General features: G+C 34.0%; 1 protein-coding gene across 1 annotated transcript in view; it reads left to right on the forward strand.

The window, feature by feature from the left end:
- The window catches only part of LONP2 (lon peptidase 2, peroxisomal), a 95,978-nt gene that overhangs the window by 42,490 nt on the left and 36,052 nt on the right, over window positions 1–17,436 (forward strand). The window contains exons 9-10 of the mRNA XM_036833066.1: window positions 14,574–14,724; window positions 16,586–16,712. Of these exons, the coding sequence (XP_036688961.1) occupies window positions 14,574–14,724; window positions 16,586–16,712 (278 nt within the window). The remainder of the gene's footprint in view (window positions 1–14,573; window positions 14,725–16,585; window positions 16,713–17,436) is intronic.

Here is a 17,436-nt window from a genome sequence, read left to right on the forward strand (position 1 = left end):
TTGCCCTTTTAATTGAGATGTCTTTTCATTCTTGAGTTGTAAGAATTCCTTATGTGTTCTACATATATTTCCTTTGTCAGGTACATATTTTTCAGATATTTTCTTCAAATATTTTATTGACAGTGTTTGTTGAAGAGCAAAAGTTTTTGTTTTTTATAAAGTCCAATTTAAAAAATTTTGTTAATGGTTTCTTGTGAGTTGTAATTAAGAAATCTTTACTAAACCAAGGTCACACAGATTTTCTCTTATGTTTTCTTCTAGAAGTTTCATATTTTTAGCTCTAACATTTGAGTCTATGATTCATGCTGAGTGAATTTTTGTATATGATGCATAGTATGGGTCAAGGTTCCTTTTCTTTTTGCATATAGATATTTAATTGTTCCAATACTGTTTAAAAAAAAGTATCTTTTCTCCATTGAATTGCCTTAGACATCTTTGTCAAATGTGTGTTTTATATTTTTGAGTTCCCTGTACTGTTCCATTAATTTATGTTTATGCCAATACCACACTGAGTTGATCACTTTGCTTTATAATAGGTCTTGAAATCATTTAGTGTTAGTTGTCCAGCTTTGCTTTTCTTGTCTGAAAATTTTTCAGCTCTTCTAGGTTCTTTGCATTTCCATATAAATTTTAGAATCTGCTTGTCAGTTGCTGCAAAACAGTCTGCTGGGATTCTGCTGGGATTTTAATTGGCATTTCATTTGAACCTGTAGATCATTTGGGGAGAATTGTCATCTTAAAAATATTGTTTCTTCTCATCTGTGAACAGGTATATCTCTGTTTTTTTTTAGGTCTTCCTAACTTTCTCAACAATGTTTTTTCACTTTCAGCATACAGATCTTGCACTTTGTCAAATTTATCTCAAATTATTTCCTATTTCTTGATGCTGTTTTTTATTTCAATTTTTGATAATTGCTAATATAAAGAAAGAGTACAATTTGTATTTTGTATATTAACCTTGTATTCTACAACTTTGCTAGTAAACTCATTAATTTTAATCACCTTGTCTCTTTACCTTTTTTGTTTGTTTGGCCCCTGTGTTTTATGTTAGGGCTTTCCTCCAATCTTTGGTGATTCTTTGACGTCTCTTTATATATATATAAGGTGTGACATTAAGATTATTGAACATTTTGTGTGCACATGTGAGGCTTGTTACCTGGTGGGCTTCATCAGATAGTGATAAATTGGGGGTGGGGTTCCCCATGTTTCAGGATCTATAAATCTTATCTCTTAGACAAGTTGGTATTTTCAAAGAAGGGTCATGTGGTATCATCTGGTAGAGGGTGTTGGGCTGTCTGTATTGTAAACCTACTATTCTAAGCTGCCTGTAGTTAAAATTTTGACTTCCACTTTCACTGTTTTTGTATTATAATAATTATGTTATAATTTTGATGTTTATTATGTTTTGTTTAAGTATATAACTTAAATAAATGTACTGTCTACCACTTATGTATTGTCTAAGTATGTAATTTAAATAATTTCTTAATTTTGGAGTTTAGTGAGGAACCGTTTTTATACATATTCCATAGGTTCTAGGAAAGATAGTTTGTGTGTGTGTCTGTGTATACATATATATCTGAATACAGCAATATTTTAACAAGAGTATATGTGTGTGTTATGAGATTGCTATTCTCTAGGTTTATAGCTTTATTTTTTCTGCACGTTGTGATATACAGAAGTGCATTAAACTTGCCACGACAGTTTTTTTTCTGTCAGTTTCACTTTATAATTTCTAATTTTTTAATATACATTTTAATAGTATTTACTTGTTATGTCATCATTGTGGCCATTTCCTGCTATCTAGTACAGCCATTTTCTTTGTTCCATTCTTACCTTGGTTTCTCCTTAGGCTGGTAATACTTTTGCAGTTCATCCTTCCTTTTTGTTAGTGTATACCAGGTACAGCTTTTTTTGAATTTTTAACCTTCTTGTTTCATTATGTTGTATTAGTATTTCATATAATCAATTTTTAGATTACTTTTGACTCTACCTGGAAGTCTGGATATTCAGTAGGCTTTTTCAAATATTGTACTAACTGGTGTGTTGGGACTTTTGACATCTGTGGTTTGGTTGTTTTCTGTCCCCTTTTTAAAAAAGGGTCCTAGTTTTTTCCTTTGAATTACGTCATTAACTGTATGGACAGTTTGTTAGATCAGAAGGCATGTATTCTGTTTTTTTAATACTACTTGTGATACCTTTCAGTTAAAAATCACACATCTCTGTTTCTCTAAGTATCAACATCATAAATGAAATATATTTTCCCTCCCTTGTATAAAATGAAATAATTAATACACAGTAATCTATCCCTTCCTCATCTCACTACCTAGTTACTTTAGAGGATTTAATTTTTTTACATTATGAATCTTTATCAGAAACTATTTTCAACTTTTATATTCTTTCTTTTTTTTAAATTAATAGCTTTTTTTTAAAAAAGCAGTTTTAGGTCCACAGTACAATTTGAGTGGAAAGTACAAAGAGTCCCATATAACCTCTCACCCTCCCTCCCCCAGTTTCCCCTTAAAATTGATGAGTCGGTATTAATACATTATTTTAACTTAAGTCCATACTTTACATCAGGGTTCACTTTGTGTTGTACATTGTATGGGTTTTGATGACTGTGTAAATGATATGTATCCACCATTACAGTATCAAAGACTATAGTTTCATAGCCCTAAAAATCCCATGTGCCCCACTTACTCATTCCTCCCTCCCTCTCTCCAAGTCCCTGGCAATCACTGATCTGTCTCCATATTTTTGTCTGTTCCAGGAATGTCATATAGTTGGAATTACACAGTATATAGCCTTTTTAGGTTGGCTTCTTTCACTTAGTAGTATGCATTTAAGATTCTTCCATGTCTTTTTCTGCCTTGATAGTTCATTTCTTTTTATCACTGAATAACATTCTACTGTATGGATGTACAACAGTTTGTTTATCCCTTTATTGAAGGACATCTTAGTTATTTCTAGGTTTTGACAATTATGAATAAAGCTACTGTAAACATTCGTGTGCAGGTTTTTGTGTGGATGTAAGTTTTCAGCTCACTTGAGTAAATACCAGGGAGTGCAGTTGCTGGGGTCATAAGGTAAGAGCATGTTAGTTTTGTAAGAAACTGTCAAACTGTCTTCCAAGTTGTCTGTACCATTTTGCATTCCCACCAGCAATGAATGAGAGTTCTTGTTGTTCCACATCCTCACCACCATTTGGTGTTGTCAGTGTTTTGGATTTTGGCCATTTTAAGACGTGTGTAGAGTGTCTTGTTTTTGTATTCTTTTTTGTAAACATATTTCCCACCTTTATTTTTTAAATAACAAATTTATTGAGATATAATTCACAAACCATAAGATTCACCCCTTTAAATGTGCAATTCTTTGGTTTTCAGTATATTGACAAGTTGTACAGCCATGAACATTATCTAATTTTGGAACATTGTCTTTGCCCATGTACCATTAGCAGCCACTCTCCATACCCCCCCACCACCAGAAGCCCCTGGAAACCACTCATCTTTCTGTCTCAGTGGATTTGCCTGTTTTGGATATTTCATATAAATAGAATCATACAATAGGTGGCCTCTTGAGACTAGCGTGTTTCATTTAGCATAGTGTTTTCAGGATTCCTCCATGTTGTATGCATCAGAACTTCATTCCTTTTCATGGCTAAATAGTATTCTCTTATATGAATATATACCATATTTTGTTTATCATTGAGCGGTTGATGGATGTTTGGGTGGTTCCCACCTTTTGGTTATTCTGAATAATGTTGCTGTGATCATTCATGTACAAGTTTCTGTGTAAACATAGGTTTTCAGTTCTCAGTGTATGACTAGGAGTAGAATTGCTGGATCATATGAAAATTCTGTATTTAACATTTTGAGAAACTTCCAAACTATTTTCCAAAGTGGCTACACTATTTTACTATCTCACTAACAGTGTATGAGGGTTCCAGTTTCTCTGCATCCTCATCAACACTTGTTATTGTCTGTCTTTTTTATTTTAGCCATCCATTTGATTTAGTATGTGTGAAGTGATAGCTCATTGTGGTTTGATTTTCATTTCCCTAATTGCTAATAATATTGAGCATCGTTTCATGTGTTTATTGGCTATTTGTATATCTTCTTTGTAGAAATATCTATTTTAATGATTTACACATTTTTAATTGGGTATTTGTCTTTTTCTTGTTGAGTTCCTTATATATTCTGGATATAAATCCCTTGTGAGATACATGATTTGCAAATATTTTCACCAGTTTTGTGGGCTTTCTTTTCACTTTTTTGATGGTGTTCTTTGAGGCACAAAACGGTTTTAATTTTGATAAAGTCTAATTTATATGTATTTTTCTTTTGTTATTTTGGTTTTAATGTCATATCTAAGAAGCCATTGCCTAATCCAAGGTCATGAGGATTTACTCCTACATTTTCTTATAAGAGTTTTACAGTTTAATTCTTATATTTAGATCTATAATCCATTTTGAGTTAATGTCTGTATGTGGTGTGAGATGTCAGGATCCGTCTCATTCTCTTGCTTGTGGATATCCAGTTGTCCCAAGTACCATTTGTTGACTTCTTTTTCCATGTAATGTTGCCCTTGTGGAAAATCAGTTGACTATAAGTGTAAGGGTTTATTTCTGGACTTCCAACTGTACCATTGATCCATAATTTCTATCCTTATGCCAGTACCACACACTCTTGATTACTGTAATTTTGTAAAAATTATTGAAATTGGGAAGTGTGAATCCTCCTGATTTGTTCTTCTTTTGCAAGATTGCCTAGCCCTTCTGGGTCCTTTTTACTTCCATATGAGTTTTAGGATCAGCTTGTCACTTTCTACAAAAAACCTAAATAGAATTTTGATAGGGATTCTGTTGAATCTGTAGATCACTTTGGGGAGTATTGCCATATTAATAATATTAATTCTTTGAATCCATGAACAGGGGGTCCTTCTGTTATTTAAGTCTTTAATTTCTTTCAACTTTGTTTTTGTGGTTTTTGAGTATATGTCTTGCAATTCTTTTGTTAAATGTATTCTTAAGTGTTTTATTCTTTTTGATACTATTGAAGAAAATAAATTGAATTATTTTCTTCATTTCTTTTTCAAATTGTTCATTGCTTATGTAAAGAAATACAAATTGATTTTTGTATATCAGTCTTATATTCTGCAACCTTTCAGAACTTGTTTATTAGTTCTAATGGTTTTTTTTAGTGGATTCCTTAGATTTTTTCCATGTACAAGATCATGTCATATGCAAATAGAGATACTTTTACTTTTTTCCAGTCTGGATGCCTTCCCCCCCACCCCCAATTGCCCTGGCTAGAACCTCCAGTACAATGATGGATAGGAATGGCAAGATCTATTCAGATTTTCTATTACTTTTTAACAGATTACTTTCAATAGTTTATATCTTTCTAGAAATTTTCCCATTTCATTTAGATTATCAAATTTGTTGGCATACAAGTTTGTTTATAGTATGCTCTTATTTCTTTTTTATTTCTGTAAGGTTGATAGTAATGTGGCCTGTGTCATTCCTGATTTAGTAAGTTGAATGTCCTTGTTTTCCTTACTCAGTATGGCTAAATGTTTGTCAATTTTATTGAACTATTCAAAGAACCAACTTTTGGTTTATTGATTTTTCTCAATTGTTTTTCTTGTCACAGTTTCATTTATTTAAGGATTATTCTCTAATCCTTCCTTCTGCTTGCTTTGTATTCAGTTTGCTCTTTTTCCAATTTCCAATTGGAAATGTTTTCCAATTTCCCTTGTGATTTCTTTTTGTTTTCCCTTGTGATTTAGGGGTTAATTTCATATTTTTGTGAATTTCAAAATTTTTAAAAATTATTCATTTCTAATTTTATTGCATGGTGGTCAAAGATTATACTTTGTATGATTTCAGGGCTTTGAAATATAGATATTTGTTTAATGGCTTGCTTATGGTCTACCCTGGAGAATGTTTGCATGTGCACTTGTGAAGAATATGTATCCTGCTGCTGTTGTTGGATGGCTTGCTCTCTAGGTGTTTGTTATGTCTAATTGGTTGATAGTACTGTTCAAGTCTTCTATGTCCTTGCTTATCTTTTCCCAGTTTTACCTATTATTGAATATATAGATATATTTATAATATATAGATTATCTATATCCATGTGTATCTATAGATATGATAGATATCTAGATATACTCATGTAAAGAGATTTATTGTAAGGAATTAACTCATGTAGTTATGGAGGCTGGGAAGTCCAGAATCTATAGTGTGGGCCAGCAGGCTTGAGACCCAAAGAGAGCTGATGGTGTAGACGAAGTTTGAAGGCAGTTTGCTGGAGAATTTCCTCTTGCTCAAGGAGGCCAGTCTTTTTGTTCTTTTCAGACCTTCAGCTGTTTGGATGAAGCCCACCCACATTATGGAGGCAAACTTACCCAAGGTTCACTGATGTAAATATTAATTTCATCCAAAACACTCTCCAAGTTGATACATGAAATTAACCATTTCAAATAGTATGTAAAAACTTAGTTTCAACAAGCCCTCCTACCCTCAGCCCTCTTTTGTACCATTTTTGTCATAGAAAATACATCTCTATACACTGTAAGCTTATCAGCACAGTAATATGTAGTTGCTTCTCATTATTTGCAGTAGTTATGTTCTATAAAGTTGCAGCAAGCACTGAAGTAGCAAATACTGAATTATTGCTCCTTGAAGAAATACAGGGTTAGCTTCCTGCAAGCCAATTCGTCATCAATCAGTACATAACCTTGTTTTATTTGTGTTTCTGTTTAAAGTTGCCTTATTTATATATTTAATATATATTGTTGATTCATTAACATTAAACTCATGACCATTAACCCTATAACTCATGCCCAAATGAAGCTATCTAACACACGTATTTTCTCCATAAGGCACATCATGGCCTTCTTGCTCACGGGAACACTAGACAGCACTTCAGCACTGCCTTTGGGGCTTTTTAAAGGGCAGAATCACTAACAAAAAACACAAAAATGCAAAAAACCTGGCACTAAATAGACTGCAGGGAGGATCCTTGCTTAGAATATGAGAATTAAAATAAGAAGGCAGAGCATCATCTTGTTTGACCTCAGCTGGGAATATGCACCTTGGGTGATGTGCTATACCATGTCTGCAAACGACTGCAGAAGCACTACAAGTAGTAATTTTGGAGTTACAAATAAATTCTAGCAAGTAGGTGAATTTTCAAATATAAAATCCATGAATAATGAGGGTCAGCTGTAATTATCGTTTAATGAAGTTTTTTGAATCAGATAAGAACATAAAAGTCACAAACAAAAATGCATTATACTGTCTTTTTAAAAAAATTTTATTGGGGTATAGTTGATTTACAATGTTGTGTTTCAGGTGTGCAGCAGAGTGATTCAGTTATACATATACATGTATTCATTCTTTTTCAGATTCTTTTCCCATATAGGTTATTGCAGAATATTGAATATAGTTCCCTGTGCTATACAGTAGGTCCTTGTTGGCTATCTATTTTATATATAGTAGTGTATGTATGTTAATCCCAAGCTCCTAATTTATCCCTTCCCCCTTCCCATATACTGTTTTTTATATTTACTGATGTAATTACTTTTATTGGTGTTCTTTTTTGTGTGTGTTTGGATACAGTTTAGCGACCTTTCACTTCAGCTTTTAATATTTCTTATAGTGTGGTCTGCTAGCTACAAATTCAGTGTTTTTTCTTTTTTTTAAATCTGGGAATGTCTTAATTTCTTCTTCATCTTTGAAAGATAGCTTTGTTGGATATACAGTTCTTGGTTGAGTCTTTTTTTCTTTCAATATGTCTTCTTACTGCTTTCCATCCTCATGGTTTCTAATGGAAAGTCAGTTGTTAATCTTATGGAGGGTCCCTTGTACTTAATGAAAACAGTATTTTCTCTTATTGCTTTTAAGATTCTTTGTCTTTGGCTTTTGATAGTTTGACTATGATGAGTGTAGGTATGAATCTCTGAGTTTACTTAGGGTTTGTTGAGCTTATTAGATGTGTCAATTAATGTTTTTTGGTATTCTTTATGCTCCTTTCTCTTTATCCTCTTCTTGAACTTCCAATATGAGTATGTTGGTAATCTTTCTAATGTCCAGTAGGTCCCTGTGGCACTGTTCATTTCTTTGCTTTTTTCTTTCTGTTCCTCAGATTGGTTAATCTCAATTGACCTATCTTCAAGTTCATTGATTCTTTCTTCTGCCAGCTAAAATTGCTAGTTAGCCCATCTAGTGAATTTTTCATTTAAGTTACTATATTTTTCAATCCTAAAATTTCTATTTGCTTCTTTTTTTATGATTCCTGTCTCTTTATTGATCTTTTCTATCTGTTAGAACATCGTTTTCATAGTTTCCTGTAGTTCTTCAGATGTGGTTTCCTTTAGTTTTGTTTTTTAATTGTAGTAAAATACACTTAGCATAAAATTTGCCCTCTTAACCATTTTTAAGTGTACAGTTCAGTAGTGTTAGGTATATTCACATTTTTATGTAACCAATCTCTAGAACTTTTCTGTCTTGCAAAACTCTGTACTCATGAAACAGCAACTCTCCATTTTTTCCTTCCTCAGTGCCTGGTAACTATCATTTTCCTTTCTGTTTTTATAAGTTTGACTAATCTATTCATCTTATATAAGTGGAATCATACAGTATTTGTCTTTTTGTAACTGGTTTATTTCACTTTTCATAATATCTTCAAGGTTCATCCATGTTGGAGCATTAGTTTTTTTGAACATATATGTAATAGCTGATTTTAAATCTTTTTTTTTTTTTTTTTGCAGGAATGCCTTTTTTATTTGTTTATTTATTTATTTATTTTATTTATGGCTGTGTTGGGTCTTCGTTTCTCTGCGAGGGCTTTCTCTAGTTGTGGCAAGTGGGGGCCACTCTTCATCGCGGTGCGCGGACCTCTCACTATTGCGGCCTCTCTTTTTGCGGAGCACAGGCTCCAGATGCGCAAGCTCAGTAATTGTGGCTCACGGGCCCAGTTGCTCTGCGGCATGTGGGATCTTCCCAGACCAGGACTCGAACCCGTGTCCCCTGCATTGGCAGGCGGATTCTCAACCACTGCGCCACCAGGGAAGCCCCTGATTTTAAATCTTTGTCTAAGAAGTTTGACATCTGGGCTTCCTCAGGGACAATTTCTATTCACTATTTTTTTTTTCTTTTACTGATTTTAGGCCATACTTTTGTATTTCTTCATGTGTCTCATAATTTCTTTGTTGAAACTGAACATATATAATGCTATAATTTTTAAATAATATAATTAGATTTCTCACTCCCTCAAGGATTTGTTGGTTTATTGTTGTTGTTATTTGGTTTGTTTTAGTGTTTTTCCTGGTCTCTTTCTGTAAAGTCTGTATTCTTTGTCATGGGTGGCCACTGAAGTTGCTGCTTGTTTAGTGGTCAGCTAATGGTAGGACAGAGATTTCCTTAAGTGCCTGAACCAATAGGTCTCCCACTCTTTTCCAAGGGGCTCTGTGCTTAACATTTGGGCAGAGTTTATAACTCTACCTTAGCCTTCACTTCTTGCTTTTATACAGCTTCAGTGTCTGCCAGAGGTGAGCTTTGAAGCCTTTCTCAGATCTTTCCTGATCATACTTAGAGTCCTATACATATATATGACCGTCTAGATTCCTAGGAATATTTCAGAGCTTTTCAAAAGCCTCTATGAATATCTCATCACCCAGATTTTTTTCTTTAAGTTTTATGATCAGCCTCTTGTTAGTCCCAACTGGTATCGCTGCCTCAGGCAGCTGCAGTGTTAAACAATTGCTGTCGGTTGTTTTTGACAAATGCCCTGAGTATAGGGCTGTTCACACAGAGTGTTCTCTGAGTCAGGTCAAATAAAGATAAATCCTGAGAATTGAGCCTTTCCAAGGAACTTTCAGACAGGTGGGTGACATTCTCTGGAGATGTGGCTTCTGGGGATCTCTGATCTTATTCTGCCCCTTATAGGGGTTGCTAGGCTACTGGTTTTCACAGCTGTTGTGGTTGTGAGGCTATTAGTTTTCAAGGCTACCATGAACTTGGGAGAAGGGTAGGGTGTAAAGCAAGTTAATAGACCATAAAGCTTGTTATATTTACTGAGATTCAGTTGTTTTTCTTGAATAAACAGGTTGTTGCAAGTTAATTTCTAGAATACTGAAAAAGTTGATTTTGACAACATTTGCCAGTTCTCATTGCTTTTATGGAGGAGCAGATTTTCAGACTTCCTTAGTCCCTTGTTCTAAAGGTGTGTCCTCATACATTTAGTTTGAATTCTGGGCTTAAATGATTTCATTGCTTCTGATCCTTTTATTTTGATTTATTTGTTGTTCAGATGGACTATATCTTCAGGTTACTTTTTTTTAAGGATTTGTTTATAAGTTATGTTTTGAGGCCCTTTATATTTGCTAAGGTCTCTTTGTTGTCTGCACCAGTAATCCCCGTATGTTTTGTTCACATATTCCATCAGTAAAAATTTTTGAAAATATATCTCTCTATAATATAAATACATATGTAATAAGGGTGTATTAGAATGCTAAGGCTGTCATAACAAAAATACCACAGACTGGGTGGCTTAAAAAAAACAAACAAATGTATTTTCTCACAGTTTTGAAAGCTAGAAGTCCAAGATCAAGTTGTTGGCAGGTTTGATTTCTCCTGAGGTCTCCTCCGTGGCTTGCAGATGGCTGCCTTTTCAGTGTGTCCTCGCATGACCTTTTCTCTGTGCTTCTGCATCCCTGGTCTCTCTCTTTCTTCTTATAAGGACACCAGTCATATTGGATAAGAGCCCCACCTTTATGGCCTCTTTTAACCTTAATTACCTCCTTAAAGGCCCTATTTCCAAATATAGTCACATTGAGGGGACACAGTTCAATCCATAACAAAGGATAAATATGTAATATAAACATAACATAAATGTACCATTGTAGTAATGTTAGATATTTATATGTACAACACACACAGAATAAATTTTTAGAAGTAATTATTTTTAGTGAAAACAATGTATTCTAATTAGATAATTGTTTTTATTTTATAATGTGGCTATCAAAGCTTATTCCAGAAGTAAAAGTGTCAACTCTTACCATTTTCTTGTTGTTCACATCTTTGCCTCTATTATCTTTAATGATATTTTGCAGGAATTTTTTTAAACACTCCATTTATCCATTTATATTCTGTAAAAACAGTTAATCAGGCACACATGGACTGCAGTTGTGCTATAATTACAGTTAAAGCAGATGAGTGAGGGCCCCACATCAGCCCAGTATGTTATGGGATTTCTACTCTTCTCTTAGAATATCTCATGTGTGTAACGTGTATTCCAAGTGAGGGCATTACTTCATTTTGTATATTAAATATTTTAAAAACTAATTTCTTTCTAGTATTTATAGATACATAAAGGTGAATATATGTACTCATATTTTCTACTTGCGCTTTGGTGGGTTATTCTAAACATTCCACTTTGGTGACCACTCATCTAAACACAAAATACAGATGTAGTCACAATTGGGTAGTCGGTTCACAGGTGTTCACTTTGTTATCCTTTGTATCTTATGTGTTGTGGCATGTATTCTGTGTAATAAAATATTTTTTAAACATTTTAAAGTAGTCATAAGTTTGCTTGAAAATTCTGTAGCTGTTATCCTAACATTCTGTCATTTATTATTGCACAAGAGGAGTCTGAGGCTTTTCAATCTGTAGTGTTGAGTCTTCTAGAATATTTTCTTGGTAATTTCTTTAATTATATCCAATTTTACATTTGCTGAGACCCCTTCTTTAGTTATATCAATTATCTATGAATTAGGTATCTTTATTTTTTCCATATATTTCCCCTACGTAGCTTTACTGCCTTTTTCTTCTGTGCTCTGGACATTTTTCTCAACCTTGTCATCATCACTGATTTAATTTCTATAGTATTTGTATGTGGCTTCCAGAGTTGATTTTAGTTACTTTATTTTACTTTATTTATTTATTTTTACTTTTTGTTGTGGAAAATATCAACCGTAACAAAAGTGGAGAAAATAGGATAATGAACCATAAAACTTGTAACCCACCTTTAATAATTACCATCTCATGACCAATCTTATTTCATCTATTCCTACCCAGTCTCCCTCATCCCACTCCTATTTATTTTGAATCAAATTCCAGGCATCATATCTTTTCATAAATATTTTAGCATCTATCCCTAAAAGATACAGACTTTTAAAAAGTATCACCATAGTATCATACTTAAAGGTGACAGTTGCCACATCATGTGTAATAAGCGGAGTATATTCCTGGATTGCCTACAAACACCTTCTCTTGCTAGAAACTTACTGAAGAAAAATTCTCAGTGTACACCTCTTCCCAGAGTTTATCCTACCTCTGACTTCACGTCCCTAAGAATAAAATGTCATATCACAGCTGTTTCCATTCCTAGTCATACTCCGTAGGTAGGAATTATAGTTAAGGGTTTATGTAGAAATACCTTTTAATCAGGAGAAGAGAAAAAACAGCTCTGGTCATTCTTGGAATCTGCTCTTTTATGTGGGTGAGTTGGGCCATGGAAGCCCTGACTCTGAAGTTTGGGGGAAAAGCAGAGGTTTGATGGCTAGAAAGTTCTGACTGTAATTCTTGTCCCTCCATGAACTCACCAGTTTACCGTAAGGTTTCATTTGAGTATGGTTCCTAGAAATGCTTTTTATCTGGCAGACTAAGGATTAGTATTTCTGATGTTGTTTAAACTCTACATATCTTTTTGTATTTTCCTAAATAAAAGATGGAGGTAGGCAAATTGGGCATCACTGATTTTCTGTCCTCATAACCTAGGTATCCTGTAATACACTTTAAAAGACCTCATTCATAACTCAGGAACCTTGCTTTATTAATTTTCCTACTTTTTAAAACCTCAGTGTCTTTTTTTTTAAGTTATTTATTTTTTATTTATTTACTTTTGGCTGCATTGGGTCTTCGTTGCTGTGCACAGGCTTTCTCTAGCTGTGGCGAGCGGGGGCTACTCTTCGTTGCGGTGCGTGGGCTTCTTATTGAGGTGGCTTCTTTTGTTGCAGGGCACAGTCTCTAGGCGCACGGGCTTCAGTAGTTGTGGCATGCGGGCTCAGTAGTTGTGGCTCACGGGCTCTAGAGCGCAGGCTCAGTAGTTGTGGCACACGGGCTTAGTTGCTCCACGGCTTGTGGGATCTTCCCAGACCAGGGCTTGAACCTGTGTCCCCTGCATTGGCAGGCGGATTCTTAAGCACTGCATCACCAGGGAAGTCCCAAAACCTCAGTGTCTTAAAATTTTAAGGGAAAAAAGAAATTACTTCACTTGAACAGTAACATATCTAACATGTATGTATTAAATTTAATTATAGCCATTAAATGATAGATTTTTATTTAACTAGACAGTGGGTTTAACTAAGATTGCCATACATAGATGAATAGTTTTCAGGTAGTTGGTAGACAGTAATATCACACTTAACCAATTTATGCTGAACATAATTAAAATTGTCTTTGATGACTTGAAAGTAACATTTTTATAACATTAAACATTATTAAGTCTTGTGAAAATATGAATAGTAGAACTTTCTAGGAATTGTAATCTAGATACACACTGAGTTGCCAATAACAATGAATGTTTAACAAAATTCAAGAGTTTTCAAGAGTAAAGGGCTTCGAATTAACTTGTGGATATATTTAAAAACAAGTAAAACTTTAGAAAGGGAATCAGAAGCAAGGAAAAGATAGTTATATAGTAAAATTGTGAGTGGTAAGTATTTTAGTCATTTTGCTTCCTTTTTGCTTGTGCATGTCAACCCTATTTATATCTATACTAACCTAGTCTAAGTGAAAGTGGTAATATGTTGGAAGATCAGAACATGTGGAAGCCACTCATTGCCTTCTTTTAAGTCCAGTGTAGGCCTCTTCACTGCGAGTGCCTACGACTTGGAGCATTTGAGCAGTAATCTAAGAAGATACATTCTCCTTAACATACAATTGTTCAACGTTTTAAGAACCTAATTGGTAAATTATCTCATTTATCCAACTAAAATATTTTTAAGAGATAGTAATATTTTGCTCATTATAAACAGAAAGGTTTTACTTTTTTAAAAACTGTTAGGGGAATTTCCTGGCGGTCCAGTGGTTAGGACTCCGCACTTTCACTTCAGGGGGCTTGGATTCGATCCCTGGTCAGGGAACTAAGATCCCACATGCCGTGATGCAACCAAAAGAAAAAAAAACCTGTTAAAGACTTTCTGATGATGTTTGAGGAGGAATATACTAATTATTATTTTACCTGTTACCTAAGAATTTCAAAATGCTGTACACATTTACTTAATATTCCCATAGCAGTTAAGAGAGGGTGTGTTACCAAGAGGGAAACCGGTTTTGCAGGATTGATAACTTATTTATGGCCATGCAGTGAGTCATTAATAGATTTGAGAACAGCTTGAATGGCTAATTTTTGTTTCTTTGTGCTTACATATGTTCAAAAAATTTTAGTTTTAGTGTTATCCCCATATTTCCCGAACTAACTGTATTGAGCAGAAATATCATGTTTTAATTTATACAGCTTTCTTTTGGAAGCACTGAATCTGTTTAAATGTTTATTGTTCTCCCACAGGTGTTGGATCCTGAACAAAACCATAACTTCACAGATCATTATCTAAATGTGGCCTTTGACCTTTCCCAAGTTCTTTTTATAGCTACTGCCAACACCACTGCTACTATTCCACCTGCTTTGTTGGACAGAATGGAGATCATTCAGGTGCCAGGTAGTTGATTTGTAAACAGAATCATTATTTTGTTAAATAATGATTGTTAAATAATGATTTTGATCAATAAAAAGCTATTTCTTGCTTTTCTGAGCATAACTCTTCAAAACTGGTCGAGCTGTGGAGTTTTGAGTAAAAAGTTGATTTGCCAGTGTATGACCTTCAGAAGTTCTGAATCTGGCATATAAACCAGCTTTTATATATTGTAGATTCAAAGTCTACAAAATTTTGCAAAATTTTGTTTGTTTTAACCATGACAGACAAGAGTGTATGTACGTTGTATACAACATAACACTTTCAGATTTAACTTAGCATAAAAGAATGATCATTTTTATGGAAAACAAGATATTCTTCTTTGAAGCAATTTCTAAAATTATAGATAAAAATTATTTTTTTTAAAGTAAGTGTATAAAACACAAAAATAGGTCTTTACATACCCAATGTAGCTTCCTGTCTATCAGATTTTGAAGTTTTTACCATCTCTTGGAAAGTGTAATCATTTATTCTTGTTAAGAAATAGGTCCTAAAACTTTCTTTTTATTACAGCTGGCCTCATTTTTATATAAAAGTACAGGGTGCTTTTAAATTCTTCTTCTTTTTAGTTGAATCTGTCAAGTAGTTATATACTTTTTTTTTTTTTTTACCATGTCTTCCCCTTCACTGGAGTGTGTAAAAAAAAGTCCTTTAGTTACTAACACTAAATAAATCCCAGTGTTTTTACCTTATTTAAATTGCTCAGAATTATTTTTCCCTCGAAGAGATCAAATGTCAGTGGGTATCTTTTAAAATAAAAAATAGAGTATAATCTAAATATATATTTCATATTAAACTGAAATATATTTTCACCCTCCAGTAAATGATAATTGGATTTCTTAGTTATCTGTGAACCCTGCAGGTCCCTATATTTAATTTTAAAATACGGTGGAGAACTTTAAACTTGCTTTGTGCCTATTTATAACACTAAAATAAGTAAGTAATGAGATCCAGTTGCCTGGAAACTCCAAATCAAAATCCATAAGATATACTAACGTGAAGTGAAATAATCAGGGCAGCTGCTGCAGAGGTGGACATATGATGCCACCTTCTTCTGCAGTTTTGGTTATCCTATCTTCTAGCTTTTCTGGTGTTTTTAATTTCCTTTTTCTGCTCAAAAGATGCCTTGTCAATTCATCTTTTTAATTTTTGCTTGTTAAATGGAAAGGGGCAATTATTGTGGGGGACATTTGTTTTAAAGACAAAGTAAATTTATACTCGTTGAGGCTTTAAGTAGATAAGACTATGAAGTCTTTTAAATATATAAATTATATGTATAATTCCAGCATGTAAGGAATAAAACTTTTATAGGGAAGTCTTAGTTTCTGTTTTGTTTGTTGCTAAAGTTTATAGTCGGAGCTCTGGAAATAGCTCCTTTGCAGCTCTTCCCTTGAAGTCTTAATTGAGGTCTCTGTTGTTGCTGCTGTCAGTGTTTTCAATTACGTGTCAAATTACGCTAAAGAAAAGGGATGCATTATTTTCCTATTAAATAATAAAAACTCGCATTTGAGTTAAGGAGGTAATTATCTCTAAGTTAATGAAACTGAGATTTTTTTCTCTTCTTTGAAAGAGATATCATTTAATCAGAAGACTTTCAAACACTGTGCTTATTTAGTTAAGTGCTTGTTTTGTTTGTGAAAAAGTTGGAAATTTTAACAATTATTGATTGGAGATTAAATTTCTTTATTCTGATTATAATCTTAGTTGAAGTCATACTTAAATTCATTCTAAATCCAAGATCCATTGCATCTGTGTTGGATTTATTAGTGAAGCATGGCACTGTGGAAGCACTGTGAATAATCACAAAGCAAAATTGCTTCTTTTCCAGGGTATACACAAGAGGAAAAGATAGAGATTGCCCACAGGCACTTGATCCCGAAGCAACTGGAACAGCATGGGCTGACTCCTCAGCAGATTCAGATCCCTCAGGTTACTACCCTCGACATCATCACCAGGTTAGTCAGCCGTCCTGAGGCTTCAATAATGTTCAGATCTGAAAAGGAGATTCCTATTTCACTGGCAACTCACAGCATCCATTTCTCTCTCTCCAACAGATTCCCAGCAAGCATTTCCATAACTGTTGATTTACACAGGGCTCTGTATTAGGCAGAAATTCACAGGGAAAGCATTTAGAGTATCTTCATAGCTAACTAAGGACTTCAGTTGAGCCAGAATTTCAACTTTTCCACAGTTGCAATATAAGGGATTAATTCGATAAATTTAACAACCAAAAACATGGAAAATATTGAGACACCTTTTATGTCCCAGGATCTTGAAAGTTGAATTCTCCTGAGAAGTGAGATGGTACTTTCAGACATCAGTTTTAAGTTATTCAGATTTTCTTTTCTTCTCTTTGAGAGATTTAAAAAAATCCTTAGTGTTTTCATCTTTGGAATTAACACCAGAACAACGGAGAAGGTATATTCCCGAGTTAGCTACCAAGTGGTTAAGCCCTTGGCAAGCAGCACATAAATTATCTGAGTCGAGTATTGCTGAGTCTAATTTATAGATTGCATGTTTGAATGGAAAATATATCCTGTTGAGAATTTCTATCTACAATAGCCTCTCACAGTTTTCCTGGCTCAGTATTGCAGGTCTGTTGCATCATCTGGCAAATTGTGTCAGGCTGCCAGGGCTCCTCATGCAGCCCGTTCCCAGTAACCGCTGTTTTTTCAAAAG

The sequence above is a fragment of the Balaenoptera musculus genome, chromosome 19 (assembly GCF_009873245.2).
Source record: "Balaenoptera musculus isolate JJ_BM4_2016_0621 chromosome 19, mBalMus1.pri.v3, whole genome shotgun sequence".
Lineage (NCBI taxonomy): Eukaryota > Metazoa > Chordata > Mammalia > Artiodactyla > Balaenopteridae > Balaenoptera > Balaenoptera musculus.